This window comes from Corvus kubaryi, unplaced genomic scaffold (assembly GCF_017639235.1).
Source record: "Corvus kubaryi isolate FWS band 111438036 unplaced genomic scaffold, C.kubaryi_AGA036_p1.0 62624, whole genome shotgun sequence".
Classification (NCBI taxonomy): domain Eukaryota; kingdom Metazoa; phylum Chordata; class Aves; order Passeriformes; family Corvidae; genus Corvus; species Corvus kubaryi.
In genome coordinates, this window is record NW_024581465.1 from 9,566 (window position 1) to 28,848 (window position 19,283).

At 46.2% G+C, this 19,283-nt stretch overlaps 1 protein-coding gene across 2 annotated transcripts; it reads left to right on the forward strand.

Moving 5' to 3' along the window:
- The first annotated feature begins 2,974 nt into the window (after nucleotides 1–2,974).
- Nucleotides 2,975–19,064, forward strand: LOC121672501 (zinc finger CCCH domain-containing protein 11A-like). 2 transcript variants are annotated; one of them, XM_042045167.1, is made up of 18 exons: nucleotides 2,975–3,021; nucleotides 6,778–6,830; nucleotides 7,986–8,175; nucleotides 8,388–8,507; nucleotides 9,250–9,373; nucleotides 9,697–9,894; nucleotides 10,107–10,223; nucleotides 10,689–10,769; nucleotides 11,033–11,143; nucleotides 11,469–11,531; nucleotides 11,712–11,813; nucleotides 12,028–12,093; nucleotides 12,701–13,195; nucleotides 13,944–14,017; nucleotides 14,681–14,987; nucleotides 15,672–15,823; nucleotides 16,740–16,807; nucleotides 17,912–19,064. In XM_042045167.1, exons 3-18 carry the CDS (start codon nucleotides 8,122–8,124, stop codon nucleotides 18,171–18,173), a joined length of 2,394 nt encoding a protein of 797 aa, XP_041901101.1. In that variant the 5' UTR covers nucleotides 2,975–3,021; nucleotides 6,778–6,830; nucleotides 7,986–8,121; the 3' UTR covers nucleotides 18,174–19,064. The 2 variants fall into 2 exon arrangements, with proteins under 2 accessions (XP_041901101.1, XP_041901102.1); XM_042045168.1 differs by lacking the exon at nucleotides 2,975–3,021 and having other exon boundaries at nucleotides 3,246–6,830; nucleotides 10,689–10,766.
- Nucleotides 19,065–19,283: the final 219 nt, after the last annotated feature.

Here is a 19,283-nt window from a genome sequence, read left to right on the forward strand (position 1 = left end):
CCCCCCCCCGTCCTCCTCCTCCTCCTCGTTGTGATCCGTGTTCAACTTGCCTTGGAATGCTTTGTTATTAAAACACTCTGAACATCCTTCTGCATCCAGTTCTTGATGCCAGCAGGGCCCCTTGGTGGTGGATTTTCCGTGGATTTTCCGTGTTGGTACCAAAGACACCCCACCGCGGCCTGGGCGCCGTTTGCCGGCCGGGCAGCTCGAGGCGTTTTCGCTTTCTCCTGCTGAGGTTTTTATGATTTGCACACATAGAGAGAGAGAGGGGCTTGGGGAGGGGGATTTAACTCGATTGGTTTGTTTTTTGCCAAAAGGTTTTCCGTGCAATAAGCTTCCGAGGGAGATTTTTCCAAACGATCTCAAGAAGGAAACAAACGAAGCCGCGTTTTAGCATGGGCGCCCTTTGCGGGTTTTCCTCCCCCCGCCCCATCTCTCAGCTCCTCTCTGAGGGTGACCTGAGGGGATGGCTGTTAAAAAAACCCCATCCCAAATCCAGCCAGGGCATCTCCGAGGTGTCCCTGTCACCCTCTGTGACCGTAGGGACCCCCCCAAGTCCCTGGAGGGGATGCCTGGGCCTGCATCGCTTCTGCTCCGTCCCCAGCCCCTCGTGGAGCTCAGAGCCCCCAAAACGCCCTCCTGCACCCCCAGCTTTCCCTTGGAGGCCCAGGGATGCGAGGGAACCTTTTTCCTGCTCCTTTTCCACCCAAATTGGGGGGTTTTGGCACCTCTTTCTTGCCAGCACCCCCCTCTCACCCTGACTCTGCTCTTCCCCGCTCCCCAAAAGCCCAATTTTCATCCAGCAAAGCCCATGGCTAAAACTGCCTTTAGTTTATTTCCTCCCCTTCAATAAATATATATATATATACAGTCTGAACTCAACATTTATGTGTGTGTATATATATTTATCCAACACTCTCACAAAACAAAAAGAACTTTCTTTTGAAGAGGGCACGCAGAGCCGAGTTTTTCTTTTTTTTTTTTTTTTTTTTCAGTAACTCAGTATAATAAGCACTGGTATTTTTGTATAAAAAATGGGAGAGAAAGCGGGAAAAAAAAAAAAACAACAAAAAACCAAAAAACCAAAATACAAAACAAAAGACTGAATATTATGTGGTATGCATGACATTAAAAAACAAAACAATGGTGGTTTCAAAGCAATATGTACCCTGGTGTGTTTGCCATATCCTAGAGTCCAGCTTCAAGTGCACCTGATCTGTATTGCATTTTGATATTAATCTCTATGTACCATGTTTTGCATGTAATTTATATGGATCTTGGGAGAAAAAAAAAGAAAAAAGAATCTGAATGAATTGTCCGTTGGCTTCTTCTGAGAAAACAGGCTCCGAGCAGAGAGAATACTCCAAAGTGGAAGCAGCAGAGTGGTTGAGGGGTGGGAAAAGGGGGTGCAGCATAAAAACAAAAACGAAGAGGGAGAAGGGGAACGGTTTGGAATCAATAAAGCTTTGGCTGTCGAGCAGAACCAATGCGCGAATGCATCCAGAGAATAAAATGTGCCCACGTGTAACTGTGCCGTCCTCCGTGTGTCCGGCAGCTCGGGGAATCTGGCCCAAATCCTCCCCGAGGAACGGGGTGGAAAGAGGGATGGGGATCCCAACCAACCCAAGCTCCCCTCGGCGCGGGGTTTCTGTCACTCGGTCGCTTCTTCTTCCACCGCCAAGTCCCCAAATTGCTGCCAAATGCCACCAAAATGGTGCTGCTGGGCTGTGAGGAGCTGCCCTGGATCAGGGATCCTCCTTTTCCCATTCCCAGTGCCGTACGTGGAGCTTCTGAGGTGATTCTTGGTGGAGTTGGGATCTCCAGCTCCTTGGGATCGGCTTCGAGCCACGTCCTGCTTCCATACCTGAGAGTCTTTGGCCTCCAAAGAGGCGATTTGTCCAGAAAAGAAGGAAAACGGGAAATAAAAGCACCCAGCCCCTTAAATCCTCTCATTCCCACTTAAATCCTCCCATTCCCAAGCATTGATTGCACCGGAGCTGTTTTTTACAGAGAAGCAGCGTCTTCTCTATGTCTTTAACACCTCCAGAGCCACAATGAGAAAATCCCACTGGGTTGAAGAGAATTCAATCCAAAACATCTCCAAGCTGATCCTTGGAGCTGATTCCAAGGGACAGGAATGGGGTGTAAAAGCTTTGCTGTGCAGCATCACCCTCTTCTCTTCCCTGCTTTCCCAGGGAGGCATCCGCACCCACAGCTCTTAAATAAACACCATAAACACAACAGCCACAATTCCTATTTTTTTTTCTTTTTCTTTTTTTTTTTGTGAACATAATCCGGGCTGGATGCCAAAAAAAAAAAAAAAAAAAAGCCAAAAAACCCGAGTTGAAAACTCAAAATAGCTTCCAGTTGGGAATTCACATCCCCTCAGGAGCGTGAGGGAGGGGATGGCACCTCAGGGGCTGCGGGCAGGGGGGCTCTGGCAGGGAGTGGGGACCATTCTTGGGACATCAGGGGGAATTTCCTCATGGAAAGGGTGGCCAGGCTTTGGAAGGAGCTGCCCAGGGAGGTTTGGAGTCCCCCCATCCCTGGAGGTGACAAGGAAGGACTGGACGCGGCACTCAGTGCTCTGGGCTGTGGGTGACACGGTGGGGATGGCGAACAGGTTGATGATCCTGCAGCGATGCTCCAACCGAAATTCTCTGGGCACAGGGCAGGGTGGAAAGACACGATCCTGTTCGCTTCACGGGGAAATGCTTTTCCCGCTTTTTGAAGCTTTTTGAGGGTTTTTTTCCCAAGGGCGGGGAAGCAAAAAACACAGAAAAACCAGCCCGCCCGCACCACCCCCTCTCCGTTTCCGGGGCCCGCCCGCCTTCTCCCTTCCCATCGGGCGGAAGCCGCCGGCGGTGAAGCCACTTCCGGCCGCCATCTTGGCCGCGGGCCCGCTGAGGCTGCGCGCGCGCCGGGCGCCATCTTTGAGCGGGGCACCGGGGACGCGGCGGCGGCGGCCCCGGCGGATCGCGGGGACAGCGCGGCGGCGACACGGCGGCCCCCGGGGGCTCGGTAAAACTCCCTGATCGACCGTAAATAGAGCGCTTCGGAGCCCCGCGGCGGTTGTTGGGAGATGAGGGTGGGGGGGCTCCTGGCTCGGCCCCGGCTCCCCCCGCAAGGGCCCGCAGGCCGCGCGTCCCCCGCCGCGCTCTCCCCACAGCGGGAGCGGGGCGGTGAGGGGACCCCCGGGGTGAGGTGGGGGGAGGTGGAATGAGGGGGATTAGGTGGGAATAAAGCCGGGCTGAGGTGGGTTTCCTGCCCGCGGGGCTTTGGGGAGGGGGGAGCTGCGTGCCCGGGGTAGGCCCGAGGCCTTTCCACGGGGCTCGGCCGCCCCCTCAGATTTGCAATCCCAGCGCAGGTGCTTTATAAATCTCCTTGTTTTCAGGTAAAACCTCGTTCCTTCCTGTTGTAGCAACGCGTCTGAGGGGCATTTCTAATGTAGTCACCTAATTTCTCCTCATTCCCCAAAAGAACTTCATGAGCTGAGTAACTCTGGATGCACCGGGTCTGAATTCCTCCCGTAGGTTGTTAAAACAACGCAATTGGGTGACGTTGTTGGGGGTTTCTTGTTTTTTAAAGGTTGGAGCTGAGAGGTTTCTGCTTTCTGCCGTCGATTTTTGTTGTGGGAACGCCAAAAGGAGGTTTTTTTTGTTGTTGCGGTGTGTGGGGCCTCCAGGTTATTCCCAGAATTGCACTCAGGGTCACACTTCCCAAATAAAACCCGGCTTTATTTGGCTGTAAAAAAAAAATAAAAGGAGATCTCCTGGGGAATAAAGGGGTTTGGGGTTGAGTTTGGGCACACCTGAAGCAGAGCAGGTGGGCTGGAGGTGTTGCTGGATGTGTCCAGGTGTTCCAGGAGCTCTCCAGGGAAAACTTCCTGGTGGTGTCACTTCCCGGCTCCAATGACACCTTTCCAAGGGGCTGCTTCCAGGGGAAATCGAGTCCCTTTGGGATTTAATAAGACATTCCAGTGAAAAGGAGGAATTATCCCAGGAAATCTCTACCAGGCCCTGGGGTTGAGCTCAGAAATAGGGAAAAAAAATTGAGTTTATTTTCTTGAATTATTTTCTTCAATTATTCCTGTCTTATCCAGGAGTGGATGTAGCAGCTTCCTTTAGTTTGGGATTGATTCCTGAGGAGGAAAAGCTGGTGGACAGTGAAAAAATGGCTGGAAAGGGAGTTAAAATGTCTAATTCCTGGTGCTCTTCCTTCTTGATAAACGGGGGTGAATCATCAAATGTTGTTGTCAGGAATTAAAGGCACAAATGGAGCAGCAGGAAGAGGCTTTTCCAGGGGAATCAGGGGACTTTAAACCCGAGAATTCCCCGCAGGGAGGTTCAAGAAAGCTTCTCTCGGGTGTTTTTATGTATTTTCCCTTCAAAAATATAAAGTTGGTGTTGGTTTTTTGGCCTGGTTTTTCCTGACCCTCAGCTACTGCATTTTTTATTTATTTGACTTTATTTTTTTTTTACAAAAAATTGGTTTGAAAATATTCTCCTACAAAATTTGAAATGTGTTCTGGACAAGAAAGGGTTTAAGATTCTCGTTAATTTTAATTAATTCGAGACCTGCTGGGTGCACCAGAGTTACTCATTTTTATTTGGATTTTCATTTTTTTTTGATTGCCACCTTGACACCAGTTTAAAATGCAAGGAAAAAAGAAAAAAAAAAAAGGGTTTTAATGAACCTTTTTTATAATTAAATTACCTTGATGGAGTTTAGAACTCTGAGGGGTTTTCATTGGGAGGTTTTTTTGTGTGGTTTTTTGGTTGGGGGTTTTTTTTCTGTTGTTGTTCTTTATTTTAAAGCTTTGCTTTATTCCCACTCTTTAAACAAGATTCAGAGTCTGAACAGGAATGTGGGAAAAATGTGGAAGGCAAAATGCTGATGTAGTTTATGAAGGAATTAAATCTGAAGGGATTTTCTTTCCCCCCAGGGTGGTGGATGTAGGAATGTTGCATTTTAGGTGTGTCTGACTGCCTGAGGAAAGGAAATGCCACCTTCCAGACTGGGAATTCCTCCTGATTTGGGTTTGAATTCCTGCTGTCAGCCAGGAATGGCCCCTAATTCCCACGGATTTAAGTGTTGGCTTGAGCAAACTGAAGAATTCAGGCTTGAAATTTAATTTTAACTCCCGACAGCGTTGGGGAAACACCTGGAAAAACGTTGAACTTCCACAAGAAGGAGCTCCAGGAATTTTTAGGAGTAGATTGCCAGGAATCTCCATGACCCCAAGTCTGGTTTTGAAGGTCCAAAGTGAATTAACCCCGTGGAGATGGAAGAAGGGGAGGAAACCCTGCACTTAATTCCTGTTTTATTCCCTTTGTCAAGCAGTCAAAAAAAACCCCACAACCCAGTCACTAATACAAGAACCCAACTTTTCCTCTCTTTATTTTAGATTTGGGAAAATTCCCTGCCAAAAAAAAAAAAAAAAATCCTGGGAAAATTCACTAGTGTTTGTGTGAGTAAAAGGTTCCAAGCATTTATTCTTAACCTGTAAAGAACAATTTCACTGAGTTTTGCGGGGGGGGGGGGGACCAAGGAGTCAGAAATCCTTTGCACAGAAATATGAGAGGGGTAAATTTACTTTTATTTGGATTTTAGCTGGTCTGGTTGCAGGTGTGGAAAAGAAACCCAAAAATGTGATTTTTTTTTAAAAATAAGAATATCCAAAAGAAATATGTGATCTCACATTCAAAAAATGCCCAATAAACCCATTTTTTGGTGGCACCAAAAACCCAAGCAGCTGCTGAATCAGATCCAAACCATTGGATAATGATGGATAAATGGATTAGGGAACAGCACACGATGCCAAAATTGTAAGATTTGATGGAAAACCAACGAATTCCCAATCCAAATTCCCAATCCGTGCAGCCATGCCGCTCCCAAAGCAGCTCCCTGCTTTCCCAGAGCTTGCTGCATCCCTGAGCTGCTCCCTGCTTTTCCTTGGATGCACTTCCTGATGAGGGCAGAGCCGTTCCCGGGGGATGGATGGGTGTGGATGGATGTGTTTGTCCCTTGTGCTGTCCATGTGTCCCCACATTGCCTCTCACAATCATCACCTTGATCTCACCTCGTCCAAAATTATGGAAATAATCTCGTTTTTCTGCCCAGTTTTCTCCCAAATGAGAGACTTTGCCTGCAGTTTGATGTGGGAAATGGGCTAAAATCGCTGATTTTTTGCTGGTTTTCTCCCTGACTTTGCTATCCCTCCCTTTTTTGGGGTGTGTATAAACACATTTGTGGGTTTATACACACGATTATTTGGGGGGGGGGGGTTTGCTGTACAGGTCATAAAGACGGGGGAAGGTTTTTGTGTTTTCTTAATAGGTGAAGAAATCTTGGAAGACCCGAAATTGCAACTTACTGAATTAAATAATTAAAAAAAAAATTAAAAAAAAAAAAAATTAGAAATTCCCCAGCTGTGGAAGATGGAGCCTCATTTTTGCAGCCACTTTGAATCCCGAGTTCATCTTTAAAAAAGGCGCTGGGGCTTTTTAAAAATTTTTTTTGTTGGTTCTTTTTTTATGGTTCTTTTTGGTTTTTATTTTTTTGGTTTTTTTTGGAAGAGCTAAAATATCCCTGGCTGTCTCCAGTGTGACAGTATTCCAATGGACTTGATTCCTCCATTAGTTTGTCAGATTGTTTTAAGAGCACCTCAGAGTTTGGAATTGTGGAATTGTTGGCTGAGAGGTTCCCTTGGAATTGTGAGGAGGAAAATTCTGTCTGCCCCTTTGTTATTCATTCACGGACTCCTTCGGCCTACAGGAGAAGGGAACTGCATGGCTGGGAAGATCAAAGCCTGTGCTGAACGTGGCCAGGTGGGTGAGCCCCAAAAATCCTCTGGGATTGGGAAAAAATCCGGGATGTAGTGCTTGGATTCCATGGAAATGATCAGTGAGCTGTTAAAATCGATTAATGGTGGTATTTCCAATTAATGTTGTTGAGATGTGAAGGCTCGGTGTTGAGCTGTGATGTTATGATGTGATTATTATTAATACCTAACGATTAAAGTTTAATTTCAGATGGGAAATCATCGATTATATTAATCATAGAACATGGAATAATACATGATCATAATAAAATGTTGTCATGTCGTTGAGAACTCAGAATTACAATCAGGTTTTTTTTTTTTAACCTTGGGTCACACCCTAAAATTAAAGTTTGATTTCCAACGGGAAATAAGAAGTGATATTAATAATATAACGTGAAACAAGATGTGAAAATAACACAATATTATCGTATCATTGATGGCTCAAAATTGCACCCAATTTTTGAAGAAATTGGGTCACACCCTAAAATTAAAGTTGAATTTCAAATGGGAAATAATAGGTGATAGTATAATATCATCATGTCATTGATAACTCAGAATGGCACCCCATTTTTGAAGAAATTGGGTCACTTTTGGGTCACACCTTAAAGTTTAATTTCAAATGGGAGATAATACATTAATAATATAGTAGGAAATAATATGTGATAATAATAGAATGTTACCATATTATTGAGAACTCCAAATTACACCCAATTTTTGAAGAAATTGGGTTGCTTTTGGGTCACACCCTAAAATTAAAGTTTCATTTCAAGTAGGAAATAATAGATGATATTAATAATGCAAAATGTGAAATAATAGATGAAATAATCATATATTACTGTATCATTGGTAACTCAGAATGACACCCAATTTTTGAAGAAGTGGCTCTATTTTGGGTCACACCCTAAGTTTTTTCTACCTCAAAACACACAACTGTTATTAAGGTCACGGCATCGAATTTGTGCAGACAAAATTCCTGCAGTTTTGGACAAATCTGACCAAAAATCTCTCTGCATTTCCCATTTTAAAAACAGAATTGCAGACAAATTCGGCTTCGTTTTTGTGCCCAGCTGATTTCCAGTCGTTGCCTCCCTCCAAAGATGAATTTGATAAATAGGAAACAACTCTAAAACCAATCATTTTTATGAATTATCCCTTTCTTTAGGGTTACTTTTAAAAAGAAGCTTTCACTGCTAAACCAGGAGAAGCCTTTGAGTGCCAGGAAGCGAAGCCAATTCTTGCCCAGGCTGGAGGAAGACCCTGAGAGCAAAACCCTGAGCTTTTCCAAGGATTTCTGCAGCATGTCCAACCACGGAGACGACTGCTACTTCTTCTTCTATTCCACATGCAACAAGGTGAGTCTGGATCGAATTCCCTTCGCAATTCTTTCATTCCCTTCTCCTCCTTCTCAAGCCAGGAGCGCCAAGAATGCGATGAAACAAATTCCTCTTAATTAATTCATTCATTCATTCATTACTCCGCTCCCAGCTCTTAAAAAGGGGGATTTTTTTAAAGCTGTGTGCTTTTCCCATCCCTGGTTTTGTTGCTGATTTCCCGTGGATTTCAGGGAGACAGCTGTGCCTTCCGCCACTGTGAGGCCGCCCTGGGAAGCGAGACCGTCTGCACCCTGTGGCAGGAGGGGCGTTGCTTCAGGAATGTCTGCAGGTTCAGGCACATGGAAATCGACGTGAGTGTTCCCTAAAAAAATAACCTCTCCTCATCCCAAAACCTCGACAGCACTTCCCAGGGATTTTGGGAGGGGTGAGGAGGGGATAAATGTGCTTTTCCATCAGAGATTTAGAGGGATTTGGGTTGCTAGGAGGGAGGTGGAGGAGGGGGAAAAAAAAAAAAAAATCCATTTTTAAGGTGTTTCCCGGCAGGAAATGTTGGTGTGAAGTGATGTTATTCCCAAAATTTTTGCCAGAGCAACCACGTGGATCCCACTGCTTAAATGGGGTGGGAAACAGGTTATTCCTGAGAGCTGGAAAATGGCCCTGTCAGGGCTCTTCCGCCTTGAATTTCTCCACAAAACTTTATCCTGACCTTTTGGAATTGTACAGAAAAAAGATGGGAAGGAGCTAAAGCTCTGAAAGATAAATTCAGGTTGATTCCACCAGCAGTTGAAATCTGAACATGGAAATATTTCCCTGTGAATAATCCCATTCTTTTGGATTTTGCATTAATTTAATCCTGAATTTCTGTGTGACAGTCTCCTGTCTTCTCCACCTGAACAACAGCAAAGCAAATCCAGATAATACCCAGTTTTTCCAGCCTAGAAAACCTCCTTTCTAAGCCCTAAAATACTTCCAGTGAGAAGCTGCCCTCTGCAATGACATTTCACCCCTTCCCTGTGGCCTGTTGGGAACCTGAGTCTGTTTGTAGATCCAAGGCAGAATTCCCTGAGCTTGGATTTGGGATTTTTCCCTCAGAAAAAGAGGAGTGAGATCGCTTGTTACTGGGAGAACCAGCCAGGAGGCTGCCAGAAGCACAACTGTGCTTTCCACCACACCAAGGGACGTTACGTGGACGGGCTCTTCCTACCCCCGAGCAAAAGTGAGTTTTTCACTTCTTTTCTCCTTGAAATATTCATGAATTAATGGTGGATATTCCTTAAAATGATGTGGAGGCTCAAGGAACTGGTGGTTTCTGGCTGAAGGAGAGGTTTGCAGTCACGGGAATGGAGTGAAATTCGGAGTTTGGAATTTTTATGCCGCTTTGTGATTTTTGCTTTTTAAAGTTCCTTTCCTCCTCTCTCCTTTGATCCCTTTCTGGCTGGGGAATAAGGAACCGGATCTGGGTGTGTTTTCTTATCAAATCTACAACGTTTGGGGTCAAAGTTTGGAATTTCTGAGTCAGGTTTGATTTTGCTGTTCCAGCCACTCTTCCAAGTCCCCCTGAGGCTGCGGAGGACGAGGTGAAAATGGTGCAGATGCAGCAGAACAAACTCTCTGTGCAGTCCAACCCTTCCCCACAGCTCAGGGGGGTGATGAAAGTGGAAAACTCCGAGAATGTCCCGAGTCCCACCCATCCCCCAGTCGTCATCAACGCTGCAGATGATGATGAAGATGATGATGGTGAGAAATCTTGAATTATTTAGAACGTTCCTGCTTTAAATCAAAACAGAAATCGCAAAATGTGTGGATTTTGCAGTGGTTTAAGCCACAGAGAAGAGCTCCTGAATGTTTTTATGGATTGAAATATTGGGTGAACCATCTGAAAATGAAAAATCTTGGCTAAATCCCTGCTCCAGAAGTGAATTAATTTGGAGTTTCATTTTCCCTTCCAGACCAGCTTTCTGAAGAAGGAGAAGAAACCAAAACCCCAGTCCAGCCACCAACCACAGAAACCCACAATGGGCTGAGGGTGATTTCCACCAGGAAATCCAATTCCAGTGCAAAGCAAGGTATTCCAAGAGCTGCAGGAGGGAGGGATTGGGAGGAAGATTGGACAATGAAAAGCAAAATATTCCTAAAATACAACAGAACTCAGGAATGCTGAATGGAATCCGGGAGTTCATTCCCACCTGATCGTGTTCCCCAAGCAGGGAAAATCCTTCTGGCTTGGTTTTGTGGGACAAAATAGAGTTTAAGTGGAGTTTAAAGAGTTTAAGTGGAGTTTAGATGTCTGCAGATGTCCTTTCAAGCACTGTGGAAATCCATATCCAAGTGATAAAGGAATCTTTAATCCCTCTCCATGAATTAGTGCTTAAAAGTGTGGATTTTCCCCTGGAGGGTGAAAAAAAGGTGTGAGTTTTCCAAAATCCCAACTGTTCTGGGGGTTTTTAACTGCTGGGGAGTGTTGACAGGGTTTATCCCAAATACTTTGGGAAGAATTGACCTCAAGTTCCTGAATTACTCTCTGCTTCCAGATGACAACTTAAATTTCGGGATAAAAACCCTGGAAGAGATCAAGCTGAAGAAACTCAAGGAAAAAGCCAAAAAACAAGGTGGTGAGTTAATATCCTTAATATCCCTCCTTTCTTATCCGTCTGCCTTCTGTTCATCCTTGGCTTTAATCCTGATTTTCCTTGGATAATTTGCAAGAGAAAGAAGTTTTTTTTGGCACTCTCGGGAGCTCCTGCAGGGACAGCCTTCCATGTTTTTTGAGGGGGGGGCTTACTCTGGCCTGTTTTCCCAGTCCTGCTTGGAATTCCAAGGGCAAATCCAAGGGAAATTGCTAAATATCCTGATTTTTCCATGTTTTTCCATGCAGAAGGTCCTTCAGGAGTGGCTGTGGATCCCCTCCAAGCCCGGAGCATTCCGGTGCCGGAGAAGGAAAACGTCCGGACCGTGCTGAGAACTGTGACCCTCTCCTCAAAGGAAGGTAATCCCAAATCCCAAAATTCCCATTCCACGGCTCCTAACCCAAATTATTGCTCATTAGGATAATTCACACATGTGGTGTTGCCTTTTCCTGATTTGAATTTCCAAGGCTGTGGTTGTGTTGGAAAAGTTTGGAATTTGTAGGTGCTGGATTTGTTTGGAATTAAAGCTCAGGAAGTTTTATCACTGAAACCATTTCTCCTCCCAGTCCTTCTTTCAGTTCCTGTGGTTTGGCTGCCAGAAAATGTCATTTTTTGGGATAAGAGCTGGAATTGGGATGGTTTTCCTGATTTTCTGTGCACTGAAGAGATCCTTCTTTATTTTAGGGGAGGACCCTGTGATCCAGCTGAATCTTCCTGACAGACTGGGAAAAAGGAAAACCCTCATGGGTGAGAGCTTTTTGTGAAGTACTGACAGCAGAAACAGCAAATTCTCTTAGCAACCAAACACCACAAATATTTTAAAAATAAAATCGACCTGGGAGGATTCAGATTCCTGGGGGATTGTTCTTAAACCCTCCCACAGAAGAATAATTCTGAAAGAATTTCTCATTTTGTGTCTTTCTGAAGCTGGGAAAACTTTCCTTCCCCTGAGGAGGAACGTTGCTGACAGGCTGGGGAGGAAGGCAGAGCTGCAGGGAAATGCTGACAAGGCCCCAAAGAGAGGCACAGGTACCAAACACTCCTGGATTTCCCACCTGGAATTTTTCTCCAGGTTTTCTGTTGGGACTTTCTGTTCCTCCTTTCTCCTCACGGTTCTTTTTGCACCTTGGTTTGAGGGCTCATGGTCCCTCTGAATCCTGCTGAGGTTCTCTCCTGTCTCGTTTCCCACACAAAATTGGGATTTCTGCCACTTTTTTAACTTTTCCTGGTTGGTTTTTTTTAGTTCAAGTCCTCAAGTCCCTGAAGGAGAGGCTGGGGCTGCCCTCTGAGCAGAGCAGCACAGAGACAGGTAAACATTGGATTTGGAATATTCCTTCCCTTTTTTTGTTTTCTTCCCAATATCTCCCATACAACCTTAAATTGTTAATTTTAAAGGATAACTGGCTCTGCTTTTCCAAATCCAAGTGGTTTAAAGGAGGGAGAGAACTTTATTGTTAAGGGAATTGGGATTGTTCATCCTGGAGAGGAGAAGTTTTGGGGTGATCTCATTGTGGCCTGAAGGGAGCCTGCAGGAAAGGTGGGGAGGGAATATTTCCAAGGCATGGAGTGCCAGGACAAGGGGAATGGCTTCACACTGATGGGGAATAGGTTTAGATGGGATATTGGGATGGAATTGTTCCCTGGGAGGGTGGGGAGGAGCTGGGATGGAATTCCCAGAGAAGCTGTGGCTGCCCCTGGATTCCTGGCAGTGTCCACGGCCGGGTTGGAGCGCCCTGGGATAGTGAAAGGTGTCCCTGGATGATCCTTAAGGTCCTTCCCACCCAAGGCTACACTGAGAGCCCTCAATCCCAAATTCCCTCAGTGCTGGGAGAAATTTTGGAGACTTTTCCCAAAATCCTTGGATAAAATCCCTTTAACTGCCGCTTCTCGCCGGCTTTGATTTTTGCTGAATACAGACAAAGCTGCCAAACCCATCGAGGAGATCCGGGTGAAAACCCTGGAGGAAATCCGTCTGGAAAGAGCCAACCAGAGGCGAGGGGAACCCCCAGCCAAAATCCCAGGAGAAGGCAGGAAAACAGAAGATCCCAACCCCGGAGCCAGATCCTCCCCGGCCGTCCGCATCAAATCCCTGGCGGGAGCCCTGGCAGAGAAAAACCACAAGAGGTTGGGAGAAGAGAAGGAAAAACCCGAGGAATTCTCCAGCAAAGCCAAAGCTGAGGCTGATCCTGGGAAACAGAACATTCCTGCCCCAGCTGTGGTGGGAAGGGTGCAGCTGGCAGAGCCGGGAAGAGCCAAAGCGGCCGGAGAAGTGCGGATCAAAACCTTGGAGGAGATCAAGAGGGAGAAAGCCCTGAGGATGCAGCAGAGTGGGGAGAACGTTCCTGCTCCTCCTGCCCCGCCCGAGGCAGCCCTGAGGGGCAGGAAACTGCTCCGGGTCACCAAGGTCATAGGTGAGGAGGGAGCTGCTTCCCCTTGGCAGCAAATCCCAATTTACTCAGGAATCCCTTGGAGTTTCCCTTCCGTGGGCGCTTGAAAAGTTTCAGGCTCCAGAGTTGGAAGGATCGTGAATTTTCCATGAATTTCCATGTGTTTCCCACTGGAAAATTGATTCCTTGAGGAGCTTTCAGGCTCCAGAGTAGGAAGGATCACAGGATTTCCCATGAATTCCATGAATTTCTGTGTTTCCTACTGGAAAATTGATTCCTGGAGGAGCTTTCAGGCTCCAGAGTTGGAAGGATCACGGGATTCTCCATGAATTTCCATGTGTTTTCCACTGGAAAATTCATTCCTTGAGGAGCTTTCAGGCTTCAGATTTAAAAGGATCACGGGATTTTCCATGAATTCTGTGAATTTTGTGTGTTTTCCACTGGAAAATTCACTCCTTAAGGAGTTTCATAGTGTCATTCCCACCTTGCTTTTTTCTGGCCTGGCTTTGTGGGGTCTTCCCTGTGCTGGAATCCATTCCATTCCTCTTTGGAATATTTTTTGGGAAGGGTTTCTCAACGCCTGACCACGAGGGCATTAAAAATCTCATCGTTAAGATGCTTGAATCCATGGAAAAAGAGATGATGGCGCTGAGGCAGAGAGAAAATCCTGCAGGAATTGCTTCCTGTTATTAAAAATAGGGAAATAAAACCCCCCCCAAGGTGATTTATTTCTACTCTGGACCAATTTTTCTATGTTTTCCTTGGTTTAAAGCACCTGGAAGAGAAGAAAAAATGATTGTGGAGCTGAACAAACCTTCCCCCAAAGGAGTCTCTGCACCTGCTGAGGTGAGTCTGAACAGGTTTAGAATAAAACCCTCAAATTCTGATCAATTTGGGCATAAAATGACACATTTCCCAAATAATTTTGGCACGTTTTGTTTCCTATTCTTTACTTTTTCCCACTTTTCCTCATTTGGGAATTCATTAAATGCTGTCAGTTTGATCAGTAAAATTCCCAGAAAACACATCCCCCCCCTTAGAATTAATTAAGTACTTAATTTGAACTCATTAATCTGATTATACCTGACAATGAATAAGAACCGCAGGTGGGGAAAATATTTTTGCTTTCAGTGATTTTTCCCTGGCAAACTTTTAAAATCCCCAACTGAATATTTTAATCCCAAAAATTGGAATTTTAGAGGAAATCAGGCTCGGGGGGGGAGGAGGAGCTTGGATGACTTTACATTCCCTAAAATCACTGGATAGGCTCCAGCCAGAGCCTCCTGCTCCATTAAAACTTGGGGTTTTTTTGGGAATTGCAGTTTTAAAACTGCATTTTCATGGCAGGGATCTCATTTTATGCCAAAAAAAGACTGGATTTCCACCGTGCCCCGTGGAGCCATTTTGGAGGGATTGCCCCTCAAAATTCCTTAATGAATCCACAGATTTTTATCCCTAGATTTTTTATCCTAATAACCCTCCTGGGATCTTTTTTTCCCCCCTTCTCAGAATGCAGGGAATTCTGGAGTTCAGGTGAAGAGCCTGGAGGAAATCATGTGGGAGAAGCGTCAGCTGAAGCAGCGCCAGGAGGAGAAACTCCAGAAAGGAGCTGGGCCAATTCCAGCTGAAAAACCCGAAAAAAACAAGGAGAAAACTCCAGGATCAGGGAGCCCCGAATCTGCTGTGGGATCAGCTCATCAGCTGGGCAGGAGGAAAGTGGTGAAATTCCAGGAGGACGGGGTGGGAAACCCGGAGAAGGATCCTGCGGCGTCTCCAGGGAAAAAGGAAGCTCAGGTGCTGGAGAGGAAAGCTAAAAGTAGGTGTTGGGTGTTCCCTTAGGGAATGTTCTGGGAAAAGGGCTTGGGATTTTTGGTGGGAAAACTCAGGGTGAGGTCATTCCCAGCCTGGAATGCCAGGGAATGTGGGCAGCAGGGGAGGAGAGGGGGAAGATGTGGAATGCTGGAGTTCCTACCAGATAAGGAGGGTTGGGAATATCTGGAGCAAATCCAGAGAAGGAATTTGCTGAAGGGACTGGAGCTCATTCCCTGTGGAGACAGGGTGGGAATGTTGGGAATGTTCAGGCTGGGAAAGAGAAGGATCCAGGGAGACTTCAGAGCTTTTTCCAGGAGATCAAGAAGCTCCAGGAGAGCTGGAGAAGAGGGACTTGGGATGGAGGGACAGGACACAGGGAATGGCTTCCCACTGCCAGAGGGCAGGGCTGGGTGGGATATTGGGATGCAATTCCTCCCTGTGGTGCTGGGGAGGGAATGGGGTGGAATTCCCAGAGAATCCATGGCTGCCCCATCCCTGGGAGTGCCCAAGGCCAGGCTGGAGCAGCCTGGGATAGGGAAAAGCATCCCTGGAACACACAGGATGACCCTGGATGATCCTTAAAAGTCCCTCCCACCCCAAACCATCCTGGAATTCTGGGATTCTGAAGCAAACCCGATTTGTTTTTTTCACCCCGAGCTGGATCATTCCTCTCTTCCCTTCATTCCAGCCAAATCCAAGGTGTGCCTGAAGCCTCTGGATGGCAAAGCCTCCCCCAAGCAGCCCCTGAAGAGGAAGGGTCCCGAGGGCCACCCCCCGGCCGTGGTGGCAGTGAAACCCCTCAGTGCCACCAGCGGGGACACCAAGGAGCCCTCAGCCAAGGTAAAGCCAAATTCCTGGAAAATTCCTGGAAAAAACCTGGAAAACTGGAACCTCCCCAGCTCTCTGGTGCCTTTTAACCCCCCCCCCCCAGAAGTGTCAGGGGAGCAGCACATTCCTGCTTTGGAAGCATCTCCTTCATTATTCCCTGCTGGGATTTGTGAAGGATTTCATCCCTTAAAAGGGAAAAAATTCCTTAAAAAAAAAGAAAAAAAAGAAAAAAGGCAGAAAATTCCTCATTTCAGGAATACCCTGGGTTCACTATTTTGGTGAAGCAGCAAAGGAAGAATCTCCTAAAATATTGCATTTTTATGTGGTGACTTTTTGGGGTTTATTTTCAGGGACTTTGGGGTTTCTTCTCGGTGACTTTTTTTCAGGGACTTTGAGGTTTCTTCTCAGGGATTTTTTTAGGATTTCTTCCCAGTGACTTTTTGGGGTTTGGTGACTTTTTGGGAGTTGTTTTCAGGGACTTTGGGGTTTCTTTTCAGTGACTCTGAGGTTTCTTTTCGGTACCTTTGGGGTTTATTTTCAGTCACTTTTTGGGAGCTTTTTTCAGGGACTTTGGGGTTTCTTCTCAGTGGCTTTTTGGGGTTTTTTTCAGTGACTTTGTCGGTTTTTTCTGGTGACTTTTTTGAGGCTTTTTTCAGGGACTTTGGGATTTCTTTTCGGTGACTCTGAGGTTTCTTTTTGGTGCCTTTGGGGTTTCTTTTCGGTACCTTCGGGGTTTATTTTCAGTGACTTTTTTGGGGCTCTTTTCAGTGACTTTGAGGTTTCTTTTCAGAGATTTTTTTATGATTTCTTCCCAGTGACTTTTTAGGGTTTGGTGACTTTTTGGGGGTTGTTTTCATTGCCTTTAGGGTTTCTTTTATATATTTATAATAATTATCCTGCTTTTCCTTCTCCTCCTCTTCCTTCCCAGGCCGTGGCTCCGGCTGCTCCAGAGGACAACCCGGCCTCCATCCCTCGGAGAGAAAATTCCCAGAGCAGGTAACAGCAATCCCAGCTTGTCCTTGTCCTTCCTGATCCCTGGGATCGGATGTGGGGTCGTCCACGTGTGGAAAATCAGAGTTTTAAGGAAATTGGTGCCAAAATCCAACAAAACAACAACAAAAGAATTGTTGGAATGAATTCCTGGAGCAGCAGAACTTGTTAAGGGATTTTCTGAAAATGCTGTGCTTGGGCACAGCTTTTGAATGGCTTTTTGGGATTTCTTTCCAGTCTTTTGGGGTTTTTTTTTCAGGGACTTCAGTGGCTTTTTGGGGTTTTTTTTCACTGACTTCAAGGTTTATTTTCAGAGATTTTTTTAGGATTTCTTCCCAGTGACTTTTTGGGGTTTCTTTTCAGTGCCTTTGGGGTTTCTTTTCAATGACTTTGGGGTTTCTTTCCAGTGACTTTTTTGGGGTTTTTCTCAGTGACTTTTTGGGGTTCTTTCCAGTGACTTTGCAGTTTCTTTTCAGTGACTTTTTGGAGGTTTTTTTCAGTGACTTTGGAGTTTTTCTGGTGACTTTTGGGGGTGTTTTTCAGGGACTGGGGTTTATTTTCAGTGGCTTTTTGGGGGTTGTTTTCAGTGACTTTGGGGTTTCTTCTCAGTGGCTTTTTGGGGTTTCTTTTCAATGACTTTGGGGTTTCTTCTCAGTGGCTTTTTGGGGTTTTTTTTTCAGCACTTTTGGGGTTTCTTTTCAGCAACTTAGTTGTTTTTTTCCAGTGACTTTTTTGGGGTTTCTTTTCAGCGCCTTTGGGGTTTCTTTCCAGTGACTTTTTGGTGTTTTTTTTCCAGTGATTTTGGGGTTCCTCTTCAGCACCTTTTTGGAGTTCCAGTGCCTTCTTTGAATCTCTTTTAAATGACTTCCTGGGATTTTTTTTTTTCCAGTGACTTTTTGGGTTTTTTTTCTCACCCCTTCTCCCCTCAACTTCCACCTCTATTTCCTCATACCCAAACCCCCAACTGCTCCAGCTCATCCTAAACTTCCCAAACCCTAATCCCAACCTCCCAAATTCCCTCCATCACCACCTCCCATGGGAACATTCACCTGGTAAACCCCACCTAAGGAACATCCCACGCTGATTTTCCCCTTTCCTTGTTTCTCCCAGCCCCGAGCTGCACGTGGGGAGCCAGGCAGATTCCCTGGCACAGTCAGAGGTGTCCGGCTCCTCCTCCTCCCTGGAAGTTCCGGTGAAGCTGCGGCGCCTCAGCTCCGCCAGCTCCTCCAAACCCCCCCTGTCCGTGGAGGACGACTTTGAGAAGCTCATCTGGGAGATCTCAGGAGGAAAACTGGAAGCAGAAATCGACCTGGATCCAGGGAAAGATGAGGATGATCTCCTGCTGGAACTCTCGGAGATGATTGACAGCTGAGATGGGCAGGGTTGGGTTGGTTTTTTTTTCAAAAAAAAAAACCCAAAAAAAAGACACACCACCAAAAAAAAAAAAAGGAAAATTCCTTCCCCCACATCCTGTAAATGTTGTTGGATCCGTGGAGGAGATGCTTTTCCTGGCTCGAAGCACAGTTGGATTGTTAGGAATAGGCAGAATGTGCACTCAGTTATCCCGAAATTCCGGGCCCAGCTGATCCCGAGGCTGTGCCGGCGGCTCCTCCCACACAGCAGAGGACAAAGCACTTGGAATTCTCTTGGGAGGACACAGATGCCATCTCCAGAGCCATCCCAGGATGGGATCAAAGCTCCCCCTCATCCCCCTGCTGGGATTCCCTGGACAGTGAATCCCCAAAAAAGCCTGGAGTTACTATGTCAACTCTGGAATTGACGGATGGACGCTGCCTTTGGACTCGGAATCGAGGGCAATTCGGGAGAGCCGGGCTGGGAGAGGGAGCAGCTGAGCCAGGATTTTGGACCAAACACTGCCAGGGTGAGCCTGACTTGGAATTTCCAGGGGGAATTTTTCCTCATGGCCACCGGGGATCCTGGGATGGGCAACCAAAATTCCCTTGGCTGCCTGCAGGAATTTGGGAAAGCCAGGATTGCTTCAAGTGCCTCTGGTTCCGAGGATCCCTCCCCTGCTGAAGGACTGCAATGAGCCTCCCCCATCCAGCTGGAATCATTTTGGGAGGGAGGAAAAGCACCTGGAAGGTTCTGCCCCCCCCCCCCCTCCCCAGCTGTTTCCCTCTTTTCCAGCCTGCTGGAGATGGGATTTGATGGAATCCCCGTGGGGTTTTTTTTGTGTAAATATTTTATTCTTCCATTTTATATTTGTATGATTGTATTTAAGGGATTAAAGGTAGGCTGCTCACGCTCGTGTCTGTGCAGATCCCTCTGCTTTGCCGTGCTTTGTTTAAGGAATGGGATTCAACAGAGTGTTAATTACCAATTAATGAGGCCCAGCAGGAGCGGTGCAGTCGGCCCTCTGTGCTGGACAAGAGCAAGAAAAAAAATGTACTAACAACCTAAAATAATAACAAAACCCCCCTAATAATAGCAAGAAAAAAAACGTACTAACACCCTAAAATAA

Excerpts from the sequence above, each read along its gene's own strand:
- LOC121672501 (XM_042045167.1), top strand. The coding sequence starts at position 8,122 with ATGTCCAACCACGGAGACGACTGCTACTTCTTCTTCTATTCCACATGC. Across the intron at positions 10,770-11,032 it reads AAAAGCCAAAAAACAAGGTG|AAGGTCCTTCAGGAGTGGCT; the intron begins GTGAGTTAATAT and ends TTTTCCATGCAG. Across the intron at positions 11,532-11,711 it reads AAAAAGGAAAACCCTCATGG|CTGGGAAAACTTTCCTTCCC; the intron begins GTGAGAGCTTTT and ends GTCTTTCTGAAG.